General features: G+C 56.5%; 1 protein-coding gene across 1 annotated transcript; it reads left to right on the top strand.

Annotated features, from left to right (window-relative positions):
* Window positions 1–5,251: 5,251 nt before the first annotated feature.
* Window positions 5,252–23,041, top strand: LOC111141138 (solute carrier family 6 member 7). The gene is made up of 14 exons (XM_022493486.1): window positions 5,252–5,383; window positions 10,330–10,513; window positions 12,064–12,195; window positions 12,381–12,615; window positions 13,129–13,267; window positions 14,006–14,140; window positions 15,239–15,342; window positions 15,471–15,595; window positions 15,994–16,106; window positions 16,342–16,473; window positions 16,955–17,054; window positions 17,254–17,354; window positions 17,884–18,051; window positions 21,347–23,041. The coding sequence occupies exons 1-14, from the start codon at window positions 5,351–5,353 to the stop codon at window positions 21,554–21,556; spliced, it is 1,911 nt and encodes a 636-aa protein (XP_022349194.1). The 5' UTR covers window positions 5,252–5,350; the 3' UTR covers window positions 21,557–23,041.
* The last annotated feature ends 3,964 nt before the right edge of the window (window positions 23,042–27,005 follow it).

Here is a 27,005-nt window from a genome sequence, read left to right as displayed (position 1 = left end):
TCTGTATTTCTCTAGCAAGGTCACCTTTAAAATGTGTTTGAAAGATCCAAACAGGACATTGTTAGAGTATGCCTATGAGACTACGTAAAATTGTAAGTCCATTTTGTAAGCAGATTCATCAGACCCAATTTATCAGTTTTTGAATCTTTCAAGCACTTTCAGCTCTCATTTTCCACTCCACAACTGATATTCACTGGGCACCCCCATGGGCCAGGCATGGCCAAGTGTAGGGAATGCACAGTCCTTGCCTCACAGCAGTTCCCAGTCGGAGCTCTGCTCTGGGCATCAAAGGAACAGAGCCTCCAGGGAGCCCAGAGTGGGTTCCCATCTTAGGGCAGAAGGTCTGGAAGGCTTCCTGGAGGAGGTGATAATTTGGATTGAGTCCTAAAGATCTAGTAGGTGCTGTCAGAGCAAGAAAAGAGGAATGGTAAAAAAAAGAATATGAACAATAGGAACTTAAAGTATGATGTTTTAAAACTCCTGAGAAAAGCTACTGTTCTCAAATCCCTTCCAGAGGTAGGCAGAAGTCTGCCACCTGGGGCCTTTTCTCCCTAGAAGGCTCTGGTGCCAGTGGCCTGCCCCTCTGTTTACTTTTCTGGGATGTGGCCCAGCCATAAAAAAGTGTGCATATCCTGCCTGCCCTTTGCTCCTGGGACCCATGACAACACACGAGGTGGATCCAGCCCCACACTAGGCCCTGAAGAGAAGCAGGCACTTCCCTCTCTCCTTCTGCTGGTGGCCTGGACACCCAGCAGCTTCCCCGAAGATGGTGGACGTCTAAGGCATGGGAGCAAGGTGGTGCCTGGAAAAGGACTATGGTTCCAAGATCAGAGGAAAAGGGTTGATGTGACGGTGGTTGGCAGTGAGTGGATATAGTTTTCTGGTCTTCAGAAATATTTGCTGTGTGACCCCGGCTTAACTTCTTCCCCTCTCTGGGCCTCATTTCCCCATCTGTAAAACTGAGGAATTTGCTTACCAAAAGGAAATATGACTCAGGTCCAGTAAGTTTGGGAATTCCTGAAGACTCGACCCTTCTGGGGGAGTCCCAGCGGCACGTTAACACATCAAAGGCTCTGACAAGCCTTACAGCAAAGAAACCCCTTGAATTTTCTTTAATCCGGCATTCTCCATGCTTTGCTACCCAGGAGCCCCCTACTAGTGCCTGCCAGCACCCCACTGCACACCACACACTCCACACTCCAGAGTGTGGGTCTGCTGTGGCCTGGGGGGACTCGATGGGCAGCAGGCTCCAGTGTCAGATGGCCTGGCCTCCAGTTTACTGCCTCCCAGCTCAGACTTCAGGCAAGTCACTAAGCTTCTCTGAGCCTTGGACTCCTCATTCATCAAATGGAAATAAAGTCCTTGAACCTATCTCAGAATTGTGTCTAGGGTAGGTGCTATGTTTTAGCCACCTGCTCACGGGCAGTCGCATCCCTGGTGCGTGATGCTGGCAGGCCTGCCCAATGTTCAAACTCCCCCCTCCCGCCCCCCCAGTGCTAAGGGCAGATGGCAGCCTGGGAGGTCTGAGGCAGGACAAGCCTGTCCCTAGCCACAGGAAAACCTCTGTCTGTCTGGAGGTCGGTGGCCAGGCCTGGCAGGCTGGGTCAGCTGCGGCTGCTGCCCACATGGGAGGTCAGGGGGCCGGGTGGGGACCACAAGTTGGTTGGTGATCACCTGTCAATTGGTGTCTGAGCTCCAGGAAGAAGGAAATTTGATCTCAAATGACTTCTAAGCAGGGTCATGGGCTGCCTTGTGAAGAGTGAGTTCCCTATCACTCAAGAGAGTTCCACCAGAGCCTGGGGTGTTATGGCTCAGGAAAGGGACCCTCCGTGTCCCGTCAGACCCTACAGCCCACCCAGTGCCTGAGAGGTATTCCAGCCTTCCTGCCAGAAACAGCTGCTGTGGCCTCTATCGTGAGTACGGCAATTTCATGCCGTCCTCCCCCAGGTGGTGAGCCCTGAGCTGGTGCTGGAGACCGGGGGTCTGGACAAACGTCGGATACGGCTTGGCCTGGTCATGGCCTCTAGCAAATCAGAAGCAGGCACAACAGCACGATATTTTGCAAGCAACTTCCCTATGGCCCCCTGATCCTGTGCCGAGAGCCACGGTCTGTGGAGGGGCCAATCCCACTGACTGCCAAGGGATCGCAGTGGGTAGAGCAGAGAGGGCCTCAGCTCAGCTCGAGGGGAGGACTCAGCCCAGCAGGAGGAACAGGGGAGGTCTCCTGCCACCCAGGGTATGTGTGTGCATGCGTGTGTAATGTGTTATGATGGGGAGGGGTGAGGCAGGAGGACTGCGGAGCTCCAAGGAAGCTGCCCCAGCTCTGGATGCACGGGGTGCGCAGGCCTCAGCCAGGGCAGCCTTGGAGGGCAATCCCATCCCAGAGCTGCTGCTCCGGAGCCACTTTCTCTGAATCATCCCAGATGGACCAGCAGTCTGATTCCTCATCTCTCGCAGTCGCCGCTCGGTGGTGTAACAAAACACATGCTCGGCAACGATAAAGTCTGAACGTTTTAGCAAATTAAAAATGTTTATTTATACGCATTTAAAAATATCTCCCTATATAATAAAAGGAAGTACATTTTCATCTAACACTTTCCTTAAATCAGCACACATCTCCATTCTGGTTTGATGTGAGACCAGGAGAAACATAGAGAGAGAGAGAGAGGTGGGAAGGGGTGGGGGAGGGAGATAGATTATTTACTGGTTAGGATTCCTAAGTAGTTCTTCTGCTCAGGAGTACCCAAAGTTGCTCTGGGATAAGACAGAAGGAATGGCGTCAAATGTGCTTGGTGCCTGAACTCGTGGCCAGTTGTGTGATCGTAAGACTTCAGTGGGCAGGGGGGGCTTATGTGGACGATAGCTTCTAGAAGATGTTGCGGTTTTGTTTATTTGTTTGCAGACGACCAGACTTTTCCAACAAGGGCTGTGGTATTAGGGCAGAGGATGGCAGGAAGGGGAAGGTAGAACCTGAGTGGGCTCAGATTCCTGGATGTCGGAACTAACCCCACCTCTGCTTCATTCAGTGATAGTGTAAGTCTTTTTTTTTTTTTTAGTCCTGCCTTTTCTGGGCCTCAGTTTCCCCATCTGAAAAGTGTGAGCCTGGACCCATTTGCACTCACAGCCCCAGTGACTGCCACTGACATTCAGGTTCAGTGGTCACCCCATGATGTGTTTGCTTCAAGAAGGTTAAAGGAAAGATTCAGTCCTAGTCCCTCCCACAACCCCAAGACTGGCTCCCCCAAGAGCTGAGTCTGGGAAAGCAGGTGCAACTGGGAAGGCGCCATAAAGAGGCCAGGCTCCCAGGGCTCTTGAGCAAATGCCTCCCCTCTGTTCCCTCTTCCTGGGGTTCTCTGGACCTTCCACAGGGCCTAATGAAGCCCATGTGTCTAATGATGGTGTTGTTCAGCAAAGCTGCAGCCTGTCCTGTGACAGAAGTGGTGACAGGTCCTGGGGGAGAGCCAGGGGGTCCTGTCTGGGCCTTCTTGGATTCAGGAGCCATGGGCTTTTGCCCTCTCCCAAGCCCAGAGATTCTGCGTTCCATGTGACCTTGTGTATACGACTTCCCTCCTCTGAGATGGTTTCCTAAGGTGCAGAATGGGGGTGCAGAAACGGTCTTCCCAGGCTGTTGGAAAGAATTACAAATCCGATATTGGATATAAGTCTTCATCCAATGAACACAGTAGGGTTTCCTGAATGCTCCTTCCCTTCACATTCATGCCCAAAGGGCTCCTTCGTCCTGCTTCTGGAGAGCCCCTGGCCTGCCCTTTGAGGCCAGGCTTAAAGCAAGGAGCAGCTGGGTGGGGCCTTGGGAGGAGAGGCGGTTCCAGGACCCAGTCAGGCCCTTTACCCAGGCCTGTGCTTCAGTTTAAGCCCTTCTTGGCTCCTTCCAGGCTCCAGGGGTATGAGAGGCAGCAGGTCCTTATCCTTAACTCTCCCCAAAGGCTTCCCCGTGTTGGTTAATGGTAGGGCAACGCTATGATTTAGTGTCTGAACTGCGACACTTGTGGGTGAAAGGTGCATGATTTATAATAAATATGCTGGGTCCACTAGCATCTACCAGACCAATGGGTATGAACACCCCAGCTAATAATTTCCCCTCCTAGTCACAGGCTCACACAGACCCTCACAACATTCAGAGAGGTCGGTCAGACATGGCATCCCTGATGTAAATTCATTTTAGAGATGTAAAATTATAATATTCCTGAGATCTTACTGCTGGCAGAGAGGACCCCAGGTGCTCATGATCTAAGTCACAAGCCATCACAACACACAGGGAAAATTTGCCCTGTCTATTCTTGCCCAAACCTCCTTGTATCTCTTTCATCCCAGCAAAAGGATAAATGTTCCACACCACCCAGAAGGTCCATGAGGCCTGACTGTCACTGGTGTTACTCACTAGCTCTGTGACCTTGAGCGAGGAACTTAACCTCTCTGACTTCAGTTTCCTCATCTGTAAAGTAGGGATGACACCGTCTGTCTCTCCAGGTCACTGTGTTGAGACAATAAGACCTAGCCTGGGATCTGGCATAATAAATATTGGGCGCTTGGACGACTGACTATGTACCGGATTCATGGCCGCCATTCCTTTGTGGCAGGAGTGGGCAACTCATAGTGTCAGCTGAGCCCTTCTACGTGCCAGGCCCTGTACTATGTGTTGCACAATCTCCCCGGATTCCTCACATCACGGTAAGGGACGTAAGATTCTTATCCCCATTTTCCAGATGAAAAGGCAGCTTTCATCTGGAAAAGCGGGGCGAGCTTGAGTCACATGGGCAAGGTCACACAGCAAAGAAGAGGAGGCACTGGATCGCTGGAACCCAGGACCCGTCCCTTGGTGTCCAGGCACGTGGCCTGCCTCTCATCGCCCAACTAGGGAAAGGGAGGCCCAGAGAGGGCAGGTTACCTGCCCAAGGTCACGCAGGAGACGGTGGCCGAGGCCTCCAAACCTCTGAGGGTTTCCGTCGCAGACCCCCCTCCTCCCGCGCTCGGGGCCCCTCCAATCCGCAGCTCTGCGTGCGGGGGCGCGCGCATCCCCCGGCTGTCCGTCCGTCAGCCAGTCTGTCTGGGTGTCTCCGCGGGCGCAGCCGTGCACCCCTCCCCAGGCTCGGGCGCTGCGCAGGGAGAAGCAGAGCGTTGGCAGCGCCCGGCCCGCGCCCCACGCCCCACGCCCGCAGCCGACAGACGGCAGCGCCTGCGCCCGCGCCCGCGCCCACCCCCCAGCCGGTGCGCGGGAGCCGCCGCGGCAAAGTCGCGGCGGCTGGCCGGCGGCGCGATCTCGGGCTCCGTCGCTCGCTCTCTGCTCTCAGGGGAAGCCAAGCCGGGAAGCCCCGGCAACCCGCCCTCCAAGATGAAGAAGCTCCAGGGAGCTCACCAGCGCAAGGTAGGGCAGGAAGACCCGGGCGCACACGGGGGCCGGGGCACACCTGAGGGAGGGGGCACACCTGAGGGAGGGGTGCAGGGGCCCGCCCCCATTCAGGCCCGGGGAGGGTGGGAGAGGGCACATGGCCCGGCTCAGGGCTCTGGGGGAGGCCGGGCTGAGCTAGGTGGCAAGGAGGGGCGGGGTCACGGCCTGCAGAGGTGGAGTGGAGGGTGGCGACATGGCCTTCCCCATCTGGGGGTCGGGGTGTTGTGTGATGGGGCCGAGGTTCATTGGGCCAGGTCCTTCGAACAGGTGTCTGCAACCCCAGGAGGCATAGGGTAGGGGTGGCTGGGGCCAGGAGCCCGCCCCTTCCCAGTCCCCCACCCATTTCCCCCAGGGCCTGATTGGGGTTGGGGGTGTTAGAATAACTGAGCGCCAGCCTTGAGGGGCACTAATTTCGTGGGTGGGGGCGGGGAGCCGCTCTGGCCCTCAGCCGCGCGCTCTACACTGAAGCAACCTCCGAGAACCAGCAGGGGGACGATGTCTTTCCTGCCCGAGCTTTTGCCCTGCGGGGGCCCGCCACCTGCTCCTTCGAACCAGCTTTAGCTTCCCTGCTAAGACCCGAGGCTGCCCGTCAGTAGGGCTGACTGGAGGCAAAGGCGGGGGAGGAAGGAAACCGGAGACCCAAGGGATATGGGGGTAGGGTGGAAGCTGGCATGAGAGAGGGGGCCAAATCTGTGTTTCTGGAGCCCCTCCCCACCCTTCCTGTGGGGTTAGACCTCCCAGCCTGCGGGGGAGTGGGGAGGGAGAGTATTGGGTCAAGTTTTCTGGCTTTTGGCTTAAAAGTAAGAGTCCTAGCCAAGGAGTCAGAACTCCTGGGCACTATTTCTACAGATACCACTTACCCTGTGACTTTGGGCAAGTCCATTCTCTAAGCTGGACTGTCATTTGCCAATCCAGCTCCAGTATCAAGGCACCAAAGCAAGCCCCACTGTCCCTGAGTGGGGTTTGGGGGATGTAGTGACCCCACAGGGGCTGGTAGATGTAGATGGGAGAGAGAGCTCACAGGGGCTGGTGTTATTGACCATCCCCTGCCCCATTCAAGCCTTCTGCCCCTGCGCAGCTGGGCGTGGAGCGGCTAAGTGGGTCTTTTTATTCACTGCCTCGAATTACTTCTTGGGGCCATTTGTGGGTCTCTTGGGTCTTCTTGGGTCCTGCTTGCCATTCTTGTCCATTCTCTTACTCTCTCCTCTTTCCTCTCTCTCCCCACAAGAGCTCCTGCCCCTCACTGCCATGGTGCCACACGGTGTGTAAACAGCATATTCTGTAAAGCCTTATCTCGTGTAAGCCTCCAAAAATTCTAGGGGCTGGGTCTTGTTATCCCCATTTTATAGACAAGGGGAAACAGACATGGGGGTTGCAGTTTGCTGCTTTCCTAAAGATGGACTGAGTGACCCAGGGGCCCACAGAGCAGGGGTGGGGCCACCTGGCCTCAGTGTCCTCTCCCTTGGTCTCAAGGTGAAGGGGACAGGGAGGGAGGAAATGCCAGGTATCAGCAAAGGAGCCGTGTTGTTCAGAGATGAGCACTGGGCTGAAAGTCAGGGGTGTGGATTCTGGTCTTGCTCTGCCCTTAACTTGTTATTTGACCTTGGGCTCATCCCTTCCCCTCCTTGAAACTCAGTTTCCTCATCTGCACAGCAATGAAGTTAGACTCCAGATTTCTATTGTTTCTCTCATCCTGAAGAAGGTATGAGAGCCTTGGTTTGGGGCAGGCTAACCTCTCCCAGCACCTGCCACTGCTGGTGACCTACATCTGTTGGTGCCTAAAAGAGGGGGTGCAGGTCTGGCAAACTCAGGATTATGTTTCTGCGTGACTTGGGATAGGCAGTGGGGGAATCAGGGGTGGGATCTTCACACCCAGGCGGAAGTGTGAAGCGACTCATTAAGCTTCCTTCCAACCCTGCCCCATTGACTGGGTGCTTGTCTCCCAGCCAGTCACAGCCTGTCCGTGCCGGCCTCCTGGGATTCACTCCATGGTGGGGTTGGGGGCTCCGGGTGGTCTTGGGATTGGCTTATCTTTGGAGGACCCAATCCCCTGTGCCTGGAGCAGGATCAGGCTTCCCTCTGATTGGGGGAGGAGGGGGACAGGAGAGCTGGCAGCATCCTGCTCTTGGAACTCTTGTCACCATGGAAACAGAGAGCCGGGACTGCTCTGTGAGCAGAGAAAGGGCAGCAGCTTCTCAGGAGGGATCAGAGGAACCTCATTACTGGGCCCTCCTGCCAGCTGGCCTGAACAGGGCTGGGGGCTCACAGGGTGACCAGCCTGCCATACTACCCCATTTCAGGGGTCAGTGTCAACAGGCTGGTCCTCCATTCCTCCTGGAGTTCACCTGGCAGGGAGTGATTCTAGGGGGCCAATGCTCACTCAGCTGGGAAGGAACCTCATGGAAAGCGGCATCAGAGGCTGGAGGTGGGTTTCAGATAGGTCTGGGGGCTGCCGATACCCTCAGCCCAGGATGTCTGAGATCACTGCAAGCCCAATTACTGCAAGCCCACGTTCATTATCGCCAGCATCGCCATCACCCATAATAATGCCAGGCTGTCCTTGTTACCACTGCCCCTCTGGCCAATAGCCAGCCTAGGGCAGGATCGTTGCCATGGTCGCCACTGTGACAGAGAGCCAACCCAAGACTATTCCTCCATTCTGCTCCCCCCAACTCACTGCCCCGACCCTGTCACTGTCCCGAGACACCTCCAGTCCTATGACACCTGCACTCTCCTTTCACCGTCTTTATCCCGGCAATGCTCATAGGACAAATTCCCCGCAAAGCCTCCTCTGCCACCACCCAATTTGTGTGTAGACACCTACTTGACTCGTGTCAGGAAGGGCAGTTATAGGAGAAAAAAATATCTGATCAATAGACAATCACCAAGTCCTTGTGCTAGGATCTGATCTGGTCTTCATCCACTGCCAAATGTCTTTAGGGGAGTCTCTGGTGAAGCTTTCCTCACAAACCATTAGAGCCAGAAGACGAACAGATAGACCTACATTTCTCTGAGTAAATCTCAGCATACTAGCTTCTTAAAACCCTTTTCTTAAATAGAATTGCAGAATACTGTCTATTCTAGGCAGTCATTGTGGGTATTGGTGCATGAAAGGATCTGACAAGTCCTGTAGCAAATAAAACTATTTTGCTTTGTTAACTTGGAGTCCCCCAAACTTCTTTGACTCAAGCATCCTTTTCTTGGGGCACCAGGGTGGCTCAGTGATTTAAAGCCTCTGCCTTCGGCTCAGGTCATGATCCCAGGGTCCTGGGATCGAGCCCCGCATCGGGCTTTCTGCTCATCGGGGAGCCTGCTTCCTCCTCTCTCTCTCTGCCTGCCTCTCCGCCTACTTGAGCGGATAAATACTACTGTGATCTACTGTCAAATAAATAAATAAAATCTTTAAAAAAAAAAAAAAGAATCCTTTTCTTACACTGAGTACCTCTGAACACCATAAGGGATATATTTTTGGAGACCCTGATTTATTCAACCCCCTCAGTGTAGACATGGGGAACTGAGGCTCAGAAAACTCTTTTCTCTAGTCACACCATGAAGGGACACAGACATGGCAAGAGAATTGTAGTCTCTTCACACTCAGTCCAGAGGTATCACTGTTTTCTTATAACTATTCCCCAGCAGAAGCAGGGGGTCCTTTCTCCTCTCTCAGAACCATGACGTTATTAGACAGCTGGACTTTTTTGCTTCACCATCCTTCTTTGTTATGGGTGTGAATTTCAGAGGCAAGTGGGAAGGGCGTGGCTGTCCTTTACTTGTGACCCATTCCAGAAGACACTTTGGGGGAATCGCTCTCTGAATTTTAGATAGCTAACCTGGTATCTTTGGGATTCCTTGCAGACCCTCAGCTTGGGCAGCTCCTAGATGTACCAACTCATCCCCCAGGCCAACATTTCAAGCAGTTGGAGGAGGGCCTCACTTTTCCTGCCCCAGTCTGGAGGGAGAAGGCCCAGTGGACTTCCCCACCCTCCCTGAATGGCAGACAGGGATCTTAGGGCAGCTGGCTTCTCTTCCCCTCTGTGCCTGCATCTCTCCCGCAGTGACAAGAAGATTATGACTTTTGTGAGATAGATCCGAACTCAGTAGCCTCTTCCTGCTCATGACCTATATGATTCACAGTCCTCTGTAGGCCTCCTCGAGCCACCAGAGCATAAATCGAATTCCTCCCTCCGGGAAGGCCGTGTTCCCTCCAAGTCCTCTTCTTTCTGTGCTGAGGGCCCCCACTCCTTCCCCTGTCCTCCTGTTATAGTTTCTCCTGAAACCCTCCTGTCTGGCCGCCTGCCCTGAAAATATGCTCCGAGCTATCTGTGTGTCTCTCAAAATACGGTGCCCAGAATGGAGTAGCCAAAAGGCCGCCACTGGAGGCTGAAGGTGCAGGCTTCGAGGCTGGGAAGCTCCGGGCATGAGACCTAGCTCTCCACCCCTCAGCCTTATAAAACCTCAGGTGTGTCATGACTCCTCTCCGAGCCTCAGTGGGCCTCATGATTGAAACAGTACTTGGACAAGTTCTTAGCTCATAGGGTTGTCTTGAAAATGAAGTCAGGTAAAACATTTAGTGCACTGAGCACGTAATAAGAGCTCAAGATAGGGTAAATGTTATGAAGATCATTGTCATCCTCGCCATCAATCAAGGACCATCCCTTGATTTGACCTCTGTGTTCACCGAACAAAGATGAAGGTGGTTTTCTTAGCGCCCGAGCCACCTTGCAGGCCTCCTAAGTTTGTAGCGACCAGCCACCCCAAGAAGCTCCTGCAAATATTAGCCCAGGTAAGAGCAGTGGATTTTCTCAACCCGTAGAGTATCTCTGCATCAGCCCTGTTTGATTTCATCTTCTTATTTTGGGGGTGGAGTGGGCTGTGTCACGGTTCCAACCTGGCCTCACCTCTTTGGTCTCTTTTACCGGTAGCCCATTACCCCAGACCTGCTGATGACCCCCAGTGACCAGGGCGATGTAGACCTGGACGTGGATTTCGCCGCGGACCGGGGCAACTGGACCGGCAAGCTGGACTTCCTGTTGTCCTGCATTGGCTACTGCGTGGGCCTGGGCAATGTCTGGCGTTTCCCCTACCGCGCCTACACCAATGGAGGAGGTAGGGGCCGGAGGGCCTGCTGGAGGGGCATCTAGGCTCGTAGGCCAAGGCTTGGGGAGGAGTGAGGTTTTAGCGGCCTTGGCCACCATCTCCTATGTGGCCTGGAGCAGAATTCACTGAAAGCAGTGAACTGGGGCTGGGAGAAGACCACTCTCTCTGCCTTGTCTTTTATCATCACCCAAATATCTCCCCCGAAGCCTGGGCATTTCCGGGGCTCTGAGTGATGGGCAGAGAAGTTGCCTCTGCTTCAGGACGGCAGGCTGTACCTGCCTGGCAGCAATCACCATGCTCTCACAGTTGTCCCCTACCCCTTCCTCCCCTACCCTCTCCGGGACCTTACCCCACCAGACCTTCCTGCTTGTGAATCTTTGGTCTGTCCTCCTCTCCTGGTTCCTTCTGTTCAGACTACAAATGCGAAGCCTGTCCCATCTTAAACGAATCCTCTATTGACCCTGCTTCACCATCAAGTCACTGTTCTGGGTCTCGTTAATGATAGCTGGGGTGAGCACTCACCATCTGCCAGCCCCAGGCATTTAAACCTGATGACAACTCTCCTGGGCGGGCATGGTTGTCCTGATGTGACAACTGGGGCTTGGAGAGGCCAGATTCCTTGTCCAAGGTCACCTGGTGGCCGACCCAACATTCCACCTCCAGGACTATCTTCTCCAGAGCTCCTGCCCACCCTTGAAGCCTCCTCCTGTCTTGGCCAGACTCGTGGAAGAGACACCTATTGGTGTCTATTGGTGGAGTGGCAGAAATCCAAACAGGAGGGGATAGGGCGAGGACAAGATGAATTGCCGTGACCGGGAAGTGTGGGACTGGAGCCCGTCTCTGACACTCTAGGAACTCCTTAATGGCCACAGTTCTATGGGCTCTCCCTTTCCCTGCCTCCTAAATCTATTTTTCTCCCGGTGCTGACCTCCTTTTCTCCTGGGACAATGACTTCATCCCCAGAGCTCTTGTCTCTGGATGGGGCTATAGAGGACCACAGGGAAGGTCTCTAACTGGCCTGCCTTGGGACCCAAGCCCCTGAAGGGGTGGGTTTGGGGGGGGCAGCTGGCGTGATTAACGGCCCTTCCGAAGCCCTACAGTGGTAGGCAGTCTTCTAAAGGAGCTGGCTGTCAATAGGGGAAGCACATGAGGAAGGATATTGGGTACCTGGGACCAATGGTGGCAGCTAGAAGCACCCCAGGTGGCCTGGCAGAGAGGACCTGGGGAAGTAGACAGAGGTCAAATCCCAAGGGCATTCATTTCCTACTGAGGAGTTTGCACTTTCTCTGACAGGGAATTCACTCGTATATCCCTTCATTCCCTTAGTGTTTGCCCTGAGCCCAGCCCTGCCCTGGGCACCGGGGCTGCAGAGGTGAGTAAATCCCCACCAGCCCCTGCAGCCCTCAGTGATCTGGTGTGAAAGGTCGTCCCCATCCGCAGGAGAGGCACTCCCTGGGGTCGCAGGTGTCTGCCGTCAGGGGAGGAGCGGGGCTTGAGGAGAGGAATCCACGCACCCACCCTCCGGAGACCCTCCCTGACCGCCCTCCCCCTCCGCTTAGGTGCCTTCCTCGTGCCCTACTTCCTCATGCTGGCCATCTGTGGCATCCCCCTCTTCTTCCTTGAGCTCTCTCTGGGCCAGTTCTCCAGCCTGGGACCCCTGGCCGTCTGGAAAATCAGCCCCCTCTTCAAAGGTGAGGCCTCCTAGTCTCCGCAGGGGCTGGGGCCCCGGGGAGACAGGGAGGCTGACCCCTTCCCATGCCCCAGCCTCTAGGCAGAGACAGAAGTGAAGCCCAGAGAGGGGCTGGCTGCCGGAGGCCACATGGCCTGGCCTCAGGAAGGCTTCACCTGAGGGCCGCGCCCTGTCCCTCATGCCCAGGTGCCGGCGCGGCCATGCTGCTCATCGTAGGCCTGGTGGCCATCTATTACAACATGATCATCGCCTACGTGCTCTTCTACCTCTTCGCCTCCCTCACCAGCAACCTGCCCTGGGAGCACTGTGGCAACTGGTGGAACACAGACCTCTGCCTCGAGCACAGAGGCTCCAAGGACGGCAACGGGGCCCTGCCCCTCAACCTCACGGGCACCGTCAGCCCCAGCGAGGAGTACTGGAGGTCAGGCCACTGCCGGCCTGCAGGTGGTTGGGAGGGCCCCGAGCCGCTGGGGGCAGTGGGGGGAGTGTTGGGGGTGGGGAATGGGTGCTGGGAGGGGCCCCAAGCTGCTGGGGGTGATGGGTGGGGGAGCAAGAATGGACCAGCGTCCCCAGGGGGCTCAGTGTGCACCTGGAAGGCCGAGTCCAGGTGCTGGTGTTAGGTGGGCCCTGGGTTCTAATCGCAGCTCTTCGCTCACCAGCCGTGTGACTTTACACAATGTCCTTGGCTTCTGGGGCTTTGTCTATGAAGTGGGTGTGATCATGGCATTCGGAGGGTTGTTGTGAGGATTAAAGGAAGGAAAGTAGAGAATGTGCCACCAGCCTGTTGGGTAACCCAGCTCAGTAGAGGCTGGCTAATTGTAATTGTCATGGTGATGACACTGGTAAGAGTGACCTTGCTGGCCACAGCTTTCCCGCATGTCCGTGGAATGTGGCAGGGTGATCTGAGGACCCTCAAATCTTCCTCTCCCCACAGCCGCTACGTCCTCCACATCCAAGGCAGCCAGGGCATTGGCAATCCTGGGGAGATCCGCTGGAACCTCTGCCTCTGTCTGCTGCTGGCCTGGGTCATCGTGTTCCTCTGTATCCTCAAGGGGGTCAAGTCCTCGGGCAAGGTGAGGCCTGGGAGGTCCTAGAGGCCCGAGAGGCTGGGAGGTGGGAGGGCTTCCTGGAGGAGGCGGCAGGGCACGGACTGAATCGGAGAGGATGAACAGACATCAACGGGGCAGAGGTTGAGGGTAGGGGTGGGGAGTAGGCATCGGAGGCACTGCCTGAAGAAAGATGTGGAGGTAAGGATGGACGGTGGCCAGGCTGATTCACCAGGCCGGAAACCTTCCAAGGACAGGACCTACCGGTGACTCAGGTTTGTATCCTACCAAGTGCTTGGCACTTTGAAGAGGCTCCTCATGGTGAATGTTTGGAAGGTGGGTCTGTGAGTCAGGATGGGGAGGGGGCTTTGGGAATGTACCATGGCAGATAACCACACAGGGAGGGAGGGTTGCATGGGCAGGGGGCGGGGGCAGGGAAAGGAAGGGGGAGACTCTCATCAGTCCTAGGCAAGCCCTCCAGGCAAAGGCCCAGGGTGGCCTGGAGGGGGGCGCAGCAGGGCTGGAGGGGGTGGGTGGGCTGGGGACGCCTTGGGAAGCAGCGACAGAACTTTAATGAGGGATCCATGTGCAGAGGGAGGGAGGGAGGCGGGGAGGGAAAGAGAAGCATCATGGATAATGGCTGTTCTCAGCTCAGCCTCCCCAAATATTGGGGAGGCGAGTGAGGTAAGATGGAGATTTCTGGAAGAGGAGCAGGGTGGAAGGAAGTTCACCCCTGCTTTCCATCCCCCTTTAAACACGTCTCAGGTGGTGTATTTCACGGCCACGTTCCCCTACCTCATTCTGCTCATGCTGCTGGTCCGAGGAGTCACCCTCCCAGGGGCTTGGAAGGGCATCCAATTCTATCTCACCCCCCAGTTCCACCACCTGCTGTCTTCCAAGGTGAGGCACTTGGGGCTGGGGTGCTGAGGGAGGAGTCAGGACTGAGCCAGGGAGTAGAAGGAGGAGGGCTCCCTGGGGAAAAGAAGGGCAATGGTTAGGAATCCTCCCTGTGGAGGATCCCCAGTACCAGACCTTGTGCTTGGCGCTGCACTCAACAGTGTATGTCCTTTTCATTTCTTATTCTTCACTATCCTACAAAGTAGACATTATTCTGGGGGCCCCAGCTGGCTCAGTTAGAGGAGGTGTGGCTCTTGATCTCAAGGTCATGAGTTTGAGACTCACGTGGGGTGTAGAGATTACTAAAATATATATATATATATATATATATATATATATATATATATAAATTAAATAAATAAATAAATAAATAAAAGGTAGACATTTTTCTCCCGTTTTATAGATGAAGAAACTGAGGCCCGAAAGAGTGATAAGCTTAAGATCACACAGCTAAGGGGAGGCAGAGTTGGAATTCCAACCCCCAAAGGAGTCATTGGTAATGACAGAAACAGTGGTGCTAACAGCTGACATTTCTTACTTATTAATTGCCGACTGCCTTACCCTGCCCTGGCACTTCGCACATATGCAGTCATTAACCCTTACCACAACCCTATAAGGGAGCTAGTGTTCCTATCCCTGCATTACAGATGTGGGACCCGAGGCTCAGAGAGGTGATGTGGCTTGCCTATGCTATACAGCCCCAAAATAGGGGAGCTGGAATCAAATCCCGGTCCCTCCAACTCCAGAGAGGAAGTAAAGGGGTTCCTTGGGCTTGTTGTCAATACGGATCTACCGGAAATTTACATAAGACACTACTTCCTTCAGAATTGGACCAAGCATAGCCATCATCTAGATGCTGGATGGGGAAACTGAGGCCCAGAGAGGGAAAGGGACTTACCCAAGTCCCGCCGTGTAAGTGCTGGAACGGGGTTTGCTCCCGGCCCACATCACCTGGAGCCAGGCTCTCCACCATGCCGTCCCTGGACCTGTGGACTAGCTCCCGCCCCACCTCCTCCCTCCTCTTTCCGTGGCCCTCTGGACAGGGTCTCGGTGTGCCAGCCCCTTCTCTCTGCTGTCCATCTGCATCCTTCCCTGCCACAGGTGTGGATCGAAGCTGCTCTTCAGATCTTCTACTCCCTGGGTGTGGGCTTCGGGGGTCTCCTCACCTTCGCCTCCTATAACACGTTTCACCAGAACATCTACAGGTCAGTGTAGCCTCCCAGACCCCAGGGCGGGAGTGCGGAGGAGAGTAGCCGACCAGAGCAGGCCCTGTTGTGGGGGCAGGGCCAGCTCACTCTGGCCTGCTCCTGTGTGCCTATACTCCCCCCGACAGAGACACCTTCATTGTCACTCTGGGCAATGCCATCACCAGCATCCTGGCTGGCTTCGCCATCTTCTCTGTGCTGGGCTACATGTCTCAGGAGCTGGGTGTGCCTGTGGACCAAGTAGCCAAAGCAGGTGGGCAGGCAGGCCAGCCTCGGGGTGGGGGGCGGGGGGTGGACAATGATGTGAATCAGTGTCTTGTGCCGGAGGACGAGTCCACGTCTGTGTGTTAGTGGGATTGTTTGTGTGGATGATGGTATACGGAAGTATATTCAAATGAGGTTTTATATTGTCTTATGTTTCTTCCTGTACTCCTTATCAGTTCATTTACCTTGTCAAGCTGTGTTCATTGAGCACCCACGGCATCCTGGCCGGGGTTTAGGGGTTCAGTGTTGGAAGTGTACACTAGGGTGCATGTCTGGATCTGACTAAATGAGTGTGCCCACGGGGATGGAAGCAACCGTGTGTGTGAGTGTGCCTGTGAGGGCCTGCCTTGTGCCCCAGTCTGCTGACCCTTTGTGCGCCTGGCCCAGGCCCTGGCCTGGCCTTTGTCGTCTACCCACAGGCCATGACCATGCTGCCTCTGTCGCCCTTCTGGTCCTTCCTTTTCTTCTTTATGCTCCTGACTCTGGGCTTGGATAGTCAGGTGAGCCTGGTCTGTGCCAGCAGGCACCTTGTGGGGGGGGGTGTCCATTTGTGTGTGTGTGTCCGTCCACGTGGGATGTACATCTGTGTATCTGTGTATGTAGCTGTGTGTGTGATGTAGCTGTGTGTGTCTGTGTGACATGTGTATCTCTGTGTGAGTGTGTGTGTCCATGCACATGTGTACAGGTGTGTGGTGGGGGCCGAATTCTGACCTCCCCCCTCCTACCCTCCCCCAGTTTGCCTTCCTGGAGACCATTGTGACAGCTGTGACAGATGAGTTCCCGTACTACCTGCGGCCCAAGAAGGCTGTGTTCTCGGGGCTCATCTGCGTGGCCATGTACCTGATGGGGCTGGTCCTCACCACCGATGTGAGTGCTGCTGTGAGGAGGGAGGGCAGCCCGCGGGTGGGGTGGTGCGGGTATGGGTGGAGGCAAGGCCAGGAGGCTGGGGTGGGGGCAGGTGACTCTGCCCCGGGGCTCCCTGCTGCTGCTTTGGGAGGCCACCCAGGCCCACTCCCCAAGGACAGCGTGGCCTATGGCCCGGGGTCCTGGCTTCAAAGTACAGAGAAGACCCAGCTTCCAGCCTGGGTCCTACACTTGCTGGATGACCTCAGGACAAGAGGCTTCACCTTCTTCAGCCTGCATTCCCACCAATAAAATGGGCTCTACATTTAGGGTTGTTGTGAGGCTCCTGTAAGATGGTGTGTGGGAAGGGCTCAGCCTAGGCAGTGGTCACATGGCCACCATCTTGCCATCACCACTGGCCGGGCTGCTCCCCGCCTTGAAAAGGGGCTGTACCAGGGAGCGAGACTGGGCTGAGGGAAGCCCAGAGCTGTGACTTGTGTTCTAGGGAGGCATGTACTGGCTGGTGCTTCTGGATGACTACAGCGCCAGCTTCGGGCTCATGGTGGTGGTGATCACCACATGCCTGGCCGTCACCCGGGTATATGGTGAGAGGCGCTGAGGGAGAGGGGATTGAGGCTCCCCACGGTGGGAGGCTGGGAGTCTGCTCTGGAGCCCCCCTACACTGGGTCCCAGGTCCCAAGGGCCAGGGTCTCCCATGGGGGCAGCGGGGGTGGAGGGGGAGGGGCCGCTGGTGCTGGTGGGGGATGCTGGTGGGGCCATCCTCCTCCCCCCTCCCCCGTACAGGCATCCAGAGATTCTGCCGGGACATCCACATGATGCTGGGCTTCAAGCCGGGCCTCTACTTCAGGGCCTGCTGGCTGTTCCTGTCCCCGGCCACGCTCCTGGTAACCGGGGGGAAGGAGGGCTGGGGCCCAGAACTGAAAGGAGGGGCCCCCTCTGGACATTCAGTCCATCAGGGCTGCCCTGGCCCAGAGCGGACCTCTGTCAGGGCTGAGGGGTAGGTGGGCACCAGGATGTGGGTGTACTCCCCTCCGCCTCAATGTCCCCAGCTTTTGGAGCCATGCTGGGTCTAGCCTCCCATGCAGCTAGCCAAATGAGTGGGGCTTTCCCAGGCCTCAGGGCCTTTCCTCAGGGCCCTTCCAGCTGGGGCGTTAGGCTGGTATGTTGGTGAGTTGGAGTCCAGGCCCAGGCTGTCTTAGAAACTGGGTGCTTCCAAACTGGGCTGTCTCAGGCATCACAAAGGCCTGGAGGAGGGACCATCTCAGGTTCTATACAGCTTAGGATGGGGTTCTCTTCAACACTGGGTGGCTCTGGGCTGGGCTGTCCCAGGCCTTCAGGTAGCTCAGACCTGGGCTGCCCTAAGCCCTGGGGCCTGCCTAAAGCCCACCGTGATGCTGGGGCCCCTGTCTGCAGGCCCTGTTGGTGTACAGCATCGTCAAGTACCAGCCCTCGGAGTACGGCAGCTACCGGTTCCCAGCCTGGGCGGAGCTGCTGGGCATCCTGATGGGTCTGCTGTCCTGCCTCATGATCCCAGCCGGCATGCTGGTGGCCGTGCTTCGGGAGGAGGGATCGCTCTGGGAGGTAAGTCTGGGCCGCCTTGTCTGCCCCAAGCCCACCTGCTAGGACAGAAGACATCTGCCGTAGCACCTTACCCAGGGCCTCACAGGCCTTTCCAGACAGTAGCCTGAGCTCTGAATCCTCTCAGACCTGCTGGGGGTGAGGCAGGCTCAGGGGGCTTAGGGTCCGGCCCTGTGGTCTCTGGCACCACATGGGGTCTCTGACGGGGGGATGTCCCACTGCCCACATGCCATAGGGAGATGACAAGTGTCCCACTGCAAGTTGGTCACGGGTCCAGACTGGAACTCTGGTCACCAGCCCAGAGCTTCCCCTGACTCAGGGTCAGAAGGCAGGACTGAAGGACCCTAGAGAGTGGGCTACAGCCCGTGGGTGACCTGGGAATGGGCTGATGGTGGGAGTCCTGCCCATGCCAGGCTTTGTGAAGAGATCCAGGAAGCACAGAGAATGCAAGCTGTTTGGGCATGGGGGTCTGCGGTCTCAGAAGAGGGGAGTGGGTGTGCAGTGATGCCGTGTGACCATGGCAATGTTCTACCCCTCTCTGAGCCTCCCCACACTCTGTCCTTCTAAGGCTATGGAATGTGGAGCCCCTTTGGTGAGGAGAGGCTGTCACAGTGAGCAGAGCTGAGTGAGCCTGCTAGGGCCTGGAGAGAGCCTTGGGATCCCCATACATACCCCACATATCCCATCAGGCGTATGGTAGAGCCAGCTGGTACTGGTTCATGAGAGCTAATTGTTATATATTCAGGGATGTTGTGAGCTGGTTGTTAACTCATGGATAACTTGACATCGACCTCGGTGGGAATATTTATACTACTGGAACTGGCTACATATCAAGCCTCCTGCACCCCTCCAACCACTGCTCCCACTCCGCAGACAGTGCCACTGTGTCCTCAGCTGTCCCTCACCCCACCTTCATATCTGCACCTGGAAGGAGGCTCCGAGTCCGTCCCCAGCACAAGTGGGTTGTGGCCACAGTGCCCAGACTGCAAGGCAGTCCTGGACCCAGGCCCTGCTCTGGATCCAGCTGATGGGGGATGGGGAGCAAACCCCCAGCCTTCTCTCAACGTTGGGGGGCCCCACCTGTGCTGCCAAGGGCAATGCGTCTCCTTGCTTGAGAGCCGAGGTGTCTGCAAAGGAAAGGAAGAGAGGGATGTCGCTCAGGATAGAGGGCTCCAGTCCCCTGGAAGTTCATGGTTCCCAAGCCTTGCTATGCTTCCCTCTTGCCCTATTGCTACAGCCACCAACAGCCAGGCCTAGGGCCATGTTGCTGGGTGGGGAGCACTGCAGGAGGAGTCCTTGACGGGCCCTGGAGTACCATCTTCAGAGACCGGGGCTTCCGGCACTGTCACATTAGGAGGAATCCGGGCTCTGCCTTTTTGCCAGCTGTGTGACCCTAAGCGAGTTAACGCCCCTCTCTGAACCTTGCTTTTCTCTGTCCTTCAAGTGAGGACAAAGACTCCTCCCTTGAGGGTTGCTCTGAGAAGAAAAGAAGCTTATCCATGTTGTCAGAACTGTGAAGGGCAGGAAAAGCAGAGTATTTTAAAAGTTTAGGATGGAGTCAGACTGCCCAGGTTCAAATAGCATCACCACTTGTCACCCGTGTGACCTTGGCCAAGTTGGCTCACCTCGCTGAACTTTGCTTCCAGATAATATCTGTGTGGGTGGAGGGTGAAAGTCCTAATGGCCCTCTCATGGGGACACCGAGGACTCAAGAAGACCACACAGCCTAGAGCTGGAGCACAGGGAATGTTTTGTTCCACTTCGGGGATCCTCATGGGGGTGATTCTGCTCTCAGAGGCCATTTGGTAGTGTCTGGAGGCATTTTGCTTGTCATAAGAGGATCGTGTGCACAGGGGATGATACTGGCTTCCAGTGGGAAGAGAGCAGGGATGCTGTCAAACTCTCCTCGGTGTGCAGAGAGCTCTTACACGGCGACTCTCCAGCCAAAATGTTCCGAGTACTCAGGTCGGGAAGCGTCAGTCTAGGTTCTAGTGTTCAGCTGGGAACAAATCTAAGTGCTTGTTCTCAAGGAGCTTGAATTTTAATGTGGGAGACAGACAATAAACAAATACATAAAGGTAGTAGTAAGTGCTACATTTAAAAAAAAAAAAAAAAACAAACAAAAAAAACCAACCCTGAAACAAAAGCAAAGTTTAGGACTGGAGAGTGAAGGGAAAACATTTTGGCCAGGGTGGCCAGGAAGACCTTGGTGAGGGGGTGACAGACATCTGACCGAAACCCACAAGGTGATCAATAGATATCTAAGGGGAGAGCATTCCAAGCAGAAGAACAATCAGTGCAAAGGTCCTGAGGCAGGAGGGGATGGCATGTCTGAAGGCAGCAAGGAGGCTGGCAAGACTAGATCAGAGTGGGGGTGGGTGGAGGGAGAGTAGCAGGAACTGAGGTCAGGGAGGTAGATGGGCAGGTAGGCTGTGGTGGGCAATTTGGGTCTTATTCCAAGGGCAAAGACAAGCCATAGGCAGGTTTCTGGGCAGGGGGTACGATGCTCTACAACAGTTCAGTAAGTGTCCCCAGGCTTTGAGTGTGGGGCCATGCTGAGCCCCGGGCTAAGGGCTCTGTGCACATTATCCTCCTTGAATCTACACCCAGTAGGCTCCATTTAATGTTGGTCATCTATCCTCCTTCAAGGGTCTGGGCCTCTTCTCCGTGCAGGCCGGGCAGAGGACTTTGGGAATGTGGTTTGAGAGGGGAGGAACTCTAGAATGTCCAGACTTAGTCATTATCTTAGTCACCTCTCTCCTTCCATGGAAACTGGGGCTGCAGAGGGAAAGGTCAGACAATCAGAGTCAGTACGAAGCAAGTGGGAAACACTTGGAGGGTCAGTGACACTCCCTGCCTCAGTGCTCCCGGCTCCTGGCTCTTTTCCAAAGCTCCCCGGCTGTTTAGGACTCAGCCTTTAGGGGAAGGGACCAAGAGTGGGCTCCTGGATTGGCTGGCATGTAATTGTAGCCTGTCCCCAGCGGCCCTGCTAAGTGCTCCATCTCAGTGCCTGCTGACGGGGTTCAGAGTGGCAGGAGTGGCAGGGTCCCCAAGTGACAGAGGAGGAAACCAAGCACCAAAAGCTTAAATCCCATGTCCCCACCCAGCTTGTGAGTGGCCAAGTGGGACTTACTCCCCTGGGGACGTGCCACCGCCCTTGCCCTCCCCCTGCACCAGGATTGTCGCCAGGGCTGACACCGGGGATACGGTGAGGTCTTTGCCTGGTGCCCGGCCGCAGGAAGCACTCCACAAGCACCAGCCGCCCACCGTTTTTACCGCTGTCCTTGCTCTGCCACAGAGGCTCCAGCAGGCCAGCCGACCAGCCATGGACTGGGGCCCGTCGCTGGAGGAGAACCGGACTGGCATGTATGTGGCCACGCTAGCGGGGAGCCAGTCACCAAAGCCACTGATGGTGCACATGCGCAAATACGGGGGCATCACCAGTTTTGAGAACACGGCCATCGAGGTGGACCGCGAGATCGCCGAAGAGGAGGAATCTATGATGTGAGACAGGAGGCTGGTGGCCTGGAGGTCCTGCCCAGCTGCGGAGGGGTAGCCCTGCCCTGTGGGGTCCCGAGAGGCCCAAGGCCGTGGGCGGTCGCCACAGTGATGCCGGTCCCCAGGGCTAGTCCTTTCTCGTGGCCTCTGCCTCTCCTCTGTCTCCTTTCTCCCCACACGCACACAGACCCGCTCAAAGCTCAGTCCTTGTTGTGCAGATGGATAAACTGAGACCAGGGAGGAGGGACCTGACCAAGGTCACTTGGCGGAGGGCGCTGGACCCCAGACCTCCTGGCCAACCAGTTCCCTTTCTTACGTGGCAGCTGGCGTCATTCTCTCCTCTGTTCAGGGCCCAGACTCCTCTCTTTTCTAGGGGAGCCTGCCCCCCATATACTTCAAACAGCCAGAATCTTGAGCTGGGCAGGGACGCTCAGGGTGTGGCAAGGCCCACAAGGCCCCAGGCCTCGAGGCTTAGCAAGTGAAGGGGGACAAAAACCCCGTGTGCTCCTGTGCCTAGGCCAAGTTTCCTGGAAGAGGCGGGGTCTGAGGGCCCTGAAGGATGGGCAAGTTGGGAGGGAAAGAGGAAGAGGAGGGCAGGGTGTGGAGGCCCCCATGTATCCCCTAGAGTCCAGGGCCGAGTCCGCGGTGTTACCAGGCTATAGCAGGGGCCAGGCGGGAAGGACAAAGGAGGGCCAGGGGAGCATGGGACAAGGGGCGGGCTGGGGTTTGCATGATCTGGTTGTGCTTTAGATAGACTAGCTTTCAGGATCAGTGTGCAGGGTGGATTAGAGGGGATGGGGTGGAGGTGGGAGGCCTTTGGAGGGCAGGCAAGGGGGGCTGGTGGCCTGAGTGAGGCGGTCGGGGTGAGGAAAGGAGGAAGTCTCCACATTTTCCACCCCCAAGAGAAACTAATGTATTTTATTTTGACCCCACACTTCTGAGAAGGGCCCACAGCTTCCCTCACTGGACTTTGTGCCCTCCCATGTCGGGAGCCATGGGCATGATTAGGACAGAGCAAACAGGTGGAGAGGTGGGAGTGAGGGCCCCTAGTGGGACCTGAGGCCCCTCTGTTCCCTTCTCCCTGTTCTGGGGGCCCTCAGCTGTCTCCTCCAGCTCCAGGCACTGCTGGGAAACTGACCTTGGCTGTGGGCCACCAAGGCAACCAAGAGGCTTGGAGGTGGTCCGCACACGTGGCTGTCTGTCCTGATGCAGCCTCCTCGGGGCCCAGGCATGAGGGCGGAGGCAGAGAACCAAGGGCAGCCAACAGCTCAGGCCTGTGGCCAGAGGCCTCGGCATCTTCGGTTCCAAGCACAAGGGGGGCTGCCCTGGGATCCGTCCTTCCCTGAGAGACGAGAGTGGAGTGTGAAAGTGTGCCCCAGCGTGACAGGCTACCCTCATGCAGCTGGGCTGGGCTGCATGCCCTCTTTCTCTCCTGCCATCGCCTCAACCCACCCATGTCCTATTGGTTTATTGTTAATAAACACCAATGAGGTCATCCTTCTCACCCCTTCTCCTTACTGCTGAGAACCAGGGGGTGGACAACGCAGGGGTTTCCAGCTTCCCTTGGACAGATGAGGAAACTGAGGCTCAACTGTTTGCTTTCCTGGCTCTCCCAGCTTCTGACACTTGCTGTCCCGTTTCTCTGTGGCAGTGGTGGGGGTGGTACGGTTGAGGAAGGGTGGCGAAGACAAGGAAGCCACTTCGCCTCCATTATATGTATGGGCACACTGAGGCCCTCCAAAGGGAAGACTTGCTCGAGGGTACCCAGCGGAGGCAGGCACACCTGGGCAGCTGGCCCTCCCCTTCCTGGCTCCAGCTGCTCTCCGGCCTTACCAGCAGGTGTAGCTGAGGCTGGAAGCCCGGGGTTGGGAGAAGCCCTGAGTTTCCCAGGCTGGAAGAATTTCCTGGTGCTACCCACCCCCTCCTGGCAGGACCTGGCCACATAAAAGAGCCCCAGGGCCTTTCAAATGCGAGGCCCAGGTGTTTGTGAAGGCTTTGATGGGGGAGTGGAGAGGAAGGGCTGCTGCATCTTTTAGATATTAATAAATTTCCCCTAACAAAAGGCCAGGCCCCCTCCTGCCCCTCTTTGTTTGGGGCTCTAGATGGAGGAAGAGCATGGGATTGCTAATTTGCTGTAGGCTCAGGAATGGCCTTCACAATTCAAGGTGCCTCTTCCCACACCCTGGGGGCAGGCATCAGCCTTGCTCACAGGGCCCCTGGCGCCAGCTCCGTGGTCCCAAAGGGGGTCGGGGGGAGGGGGAGCCCTCTCCAGGCCCTCCCCGCTCCTTCTAGGACAGGTCCCAGGCTCCAGCCACGGTCCTGTGCAGACTCCTTGCCCAAGTTCTTGGCTGCGGCCTGGGGCCCTGGGCATCCAGAGTGGGTGATCCTAGAAGTCTGGCCTTCTTTTCAGCCAGATTCCCAGTTGGCCATTGCAGGCCTCTAGGAGCCTAGGGAGCCCACCAGCTTCACCTCCCCACCCCACCCCCCACTTCCCCTGCCTCGCTGCCTCTGGCTACCCTTGCACTCGCTCACTGCCCTGGCCCCCGGGGCCTGAGATTCCTGGTCTGTCCTCCCTGGGCCCCATCTTCCCATCTGTCCTGCTTTTCCCATTCCCGCTACTCCCAGACAGGCTGTCCTGCCACCTCACCCTTCTCCCACCTCTGCCACCTCCCAACAGCCCCTGCCCCTCCCTTTATTGACCTCAGGTGGCCCTGGCTCAGAGCAGACCCCAGCCAGGCCTGACGGCAGTGGGAGCACATCAGAGGAACCCATGGCCGCATGGTGGACAGTCCACGGAAGACCTCAGCCAGTTTGGAGTAGAACCCTAGCCTGGAATGCTAGAATGGCCTAGCAGGTGACAAGCCCAGTGCCTGCAGAACCAGGCTGAGCGGCCAGGTGAGCGAAGCCGTAGGTGTGAGCGGGAGAGCAGGTGGTGACTGGTCCCCAGAGAGGGTGGCCGTGATGAGTCAGTGGTGGGGACCTGGCGCACGAGAGAAGAAAGCCTGCCTCTCTTCCGGGGAGACTGCCCCTACAAGCATGGACCCAGGTTGCCAGATAGCCCAGCTTCTTAAGAGAAGTTGGAAGTTTGGATTTCTGTGAGAAATGTCTCATTTTTCTGGCTCTGCAGAGACTGGGGATTAGCAGGGCTGTGGGCCATGGTGACAACGTATGGGAGCTGGGGCCAGGCCCGGGGTCCCCACTCCTAATCAGTGTTTTGCTCTTTTTCTCAGCTGATCTCTGTGTCCGTGGCCGCCTGACCTGGAGAGACTCAGGGCGGGTGGAGGGGCAGCGAAGGGCTGGGAGGCAGCATCTGTGCCTGGCTCAGGTGTGGAGAGAGTGTCCTGGGGCCCTTCATTCCTCTTCTAGGAATGTTCTAGGACTCATGAGAGATGGTGTGCTCTTGGGGATCCCTGGGAAGCCCTGAGATGGGGCACTGATCATCCGCAGTCCCTTCTAGCCTATGATCCGTGAGAGTAAATATCTGGGCAGCTGAAGGTGGAAGGGGAGCAGGAGAGGGCAGGGGAGAGGGCCCCACACCATTAGGGTCAGCCATATTCCCAAGGTCAAGTTAGGGTCAACAGCACCAGGGTCACACAGTCACCTGTGTTTGGTTCTCAGTGGGTCCTGCCCCCTGTGTTCCCTTCTACCACCCCAGCCAAGTTCACCTTTTGTGGTGCCCTGAGCAGGCCCAGGCTTCCTGTTCCAGTGTCTTCCCCATTCATCCCTGGGACCCCGAGCCATCCTTTTAGGTCTGTCCTCCACATGCCCTCCATTCCCCATCAGGTGTGGGCTCCTGGAGTGTTCAGGGAGCCTGGCTCAGCCCTGGGGAGGCATGACAGCCCGGAGACAACCCCCTTCATCTCTGTGCAGTTAAGACACTTGTAGCACCCCCCCCGACCCCTGGCCCCTGGGATCATGGCAGGGCATCAAGGAGGGGGCTCAGACCACTCAGCCACGCAGGCCTGGCTCCATTCCCAGCTCTGCCCCTCCCTGGCTGTGTGGCCCTGGGGACCCACAGCGCCTGCTCACCACTTTGCCCAACACAGCAGCAACTGAAAGCAGTGTGCGGGTGGCTCTAGCGACAGCCAGCAAAGAGTTAAGACAGCCCCGGCCCCTCTGAATTTCACGTGACCTTGGGTTGCTGAGCCTACGGTTTTGCGGTGGACACTCTTCTCCAGACTCATTTTTTGCCGGTGGCTCATGGAAAGTTTGGCTCCTTGAGCTCCAGGCCACTCCCTCTGGGGCCTGAGGCCTTGTTGATGCTGGTCTTACCCTGGAAGGGCGTCCAGGGCGGCCTGCCCGCCCGTGGATCCTTGGCCAGCACTCCACCCGCCGTCCCCCTCCCCACCCCCCTTCTGTCTCCGCCTGACTTCCCCCAGCCTGACCTTCTGCCCCAGGACAGGGTAGCAGTCCACCCCCCTTGGCCATGCTGAGGCCTCCTCCCAGTGCCCCATCCAGGATTGCTTTCTATTTGAGGGAAAGAAAGCCTCTGCCCTGATGTCCATGGCATCTGTGAGCAGCCTCCCTTTGAGAACAAGAACCAAGCGGAGCCAAGGCAAGCTTGGACTCTGCTTGTCAGAGCAGAGCTGGATCTGCTGCTTCACCTCTGACCCCCGGCATCCTCAGATGGAAGATGTGGACAATAACTTTCCCCCCTTCGGGGAATAAAGTGGGATAATACAGGTGCTCAGTGCATAGTTTAAAAAAAAAAAAAAATCAGTGCGTAGTGTAAACCGTGGCAGGTAGAAGCCCTGTAATGCGATGGTTCTCACGAGCCTCCTGTCCCTTGTGCAGATCAAGAAACTGAGGCCCAGCTCCTGCCTCCAACCAGTAAAGGGAGAAGGAGGGCGGGGACGGGTGCACTCAGAGCCAGGGTCAGGCAATGACGGCAGGCAGAGGATGAGTTGGCACCTTCCCGTTCCATGGCAGAATGCCTTGGAGGCGGGGCCTTGGTGTCCCCATCTGTAAAATGGATGGGTTGGAGAGCCACAGAGGGGAACAGTGTCCATTCCTCAAAGCTGGGTTCTGGGATTGGCCCCTCTTGCTGGATGGAGTTAATGATTAAGGGCTCTAATGGCTTCTGTGATGGACGGGGAGCTCCTGCCAAGGCCGCAGGAGGTGTTGATGAAATGTAGGAGTAGGGCAGCCCTAAAATCCTCCAGGCCCCAAGGCTGGCTTTGACCCTGACTCTACTGACCCAAGGTCAGGGTCTCACAGAGTTTTAGGAATTGGGATGGCAGGAGGCAGGGGCAGGGGAGGGGCCAATGGTCAATATTGATCTAGCTGCTTCAGGGGAGTGGGTGGGGAAGCCGGAAGCCTGGGGTGGGGCTCGCTGGTAACTGGTCTTCCAGCTCCCAGTGTGGCTGTGGGAACTGGGAATGGGGTGCTTGGTGCAGAATTCCCCAACTGAAACTACAGCTGCCTGGAGGCCTGCCCAGTCTTCCTGCATCCTGTCCCCT

The sequence above is a fragment of the Enhydra lutris genome, unplaced genomic scaffold (genome assembly GCF_002288905.1).
Source record: "Enhydra lutris kenyoni isolate GAN:26980312 unplaced genomic scaffold, ASM228890v2 scaffoldscaffold5, whole genome shotgun sequence".
NCBI classification, from domain to species: Eukaryota; Metazoa; Chordata; class Mammalia; order Carnivora; family Mustelidae; genus Enhydra; species Enhydra lutris.
Note: the sequence above shows the minus strand (reverse complement) of the source record. Positions and strands in the feature narration are given on the sequence as shown.

Bases quoted from the DNA above. Each gene is read 5' to 3' on its own strand.
- LOC111141138 (XM_022493486.1), top strand. From the start codon at position 5,351: ATGAAGAAGCTCCAGGGAGCTCACCAGCGCAAG. The intron at 15,343-15,470 runs GTCAGTGTAGCC...TCCCCCCGACAG, and splicing joins TTTCACCAGAACATCTACAG to AGACACCTTCATTGTCACTC. The intron at 17,355-17,883 runs GTAACCGGGGGG...CCCTGTCTGCAG, and splicing joins TGTCCCCGGCCACGCTCCTG to GCCCTGTTGGTGTACAGCAT.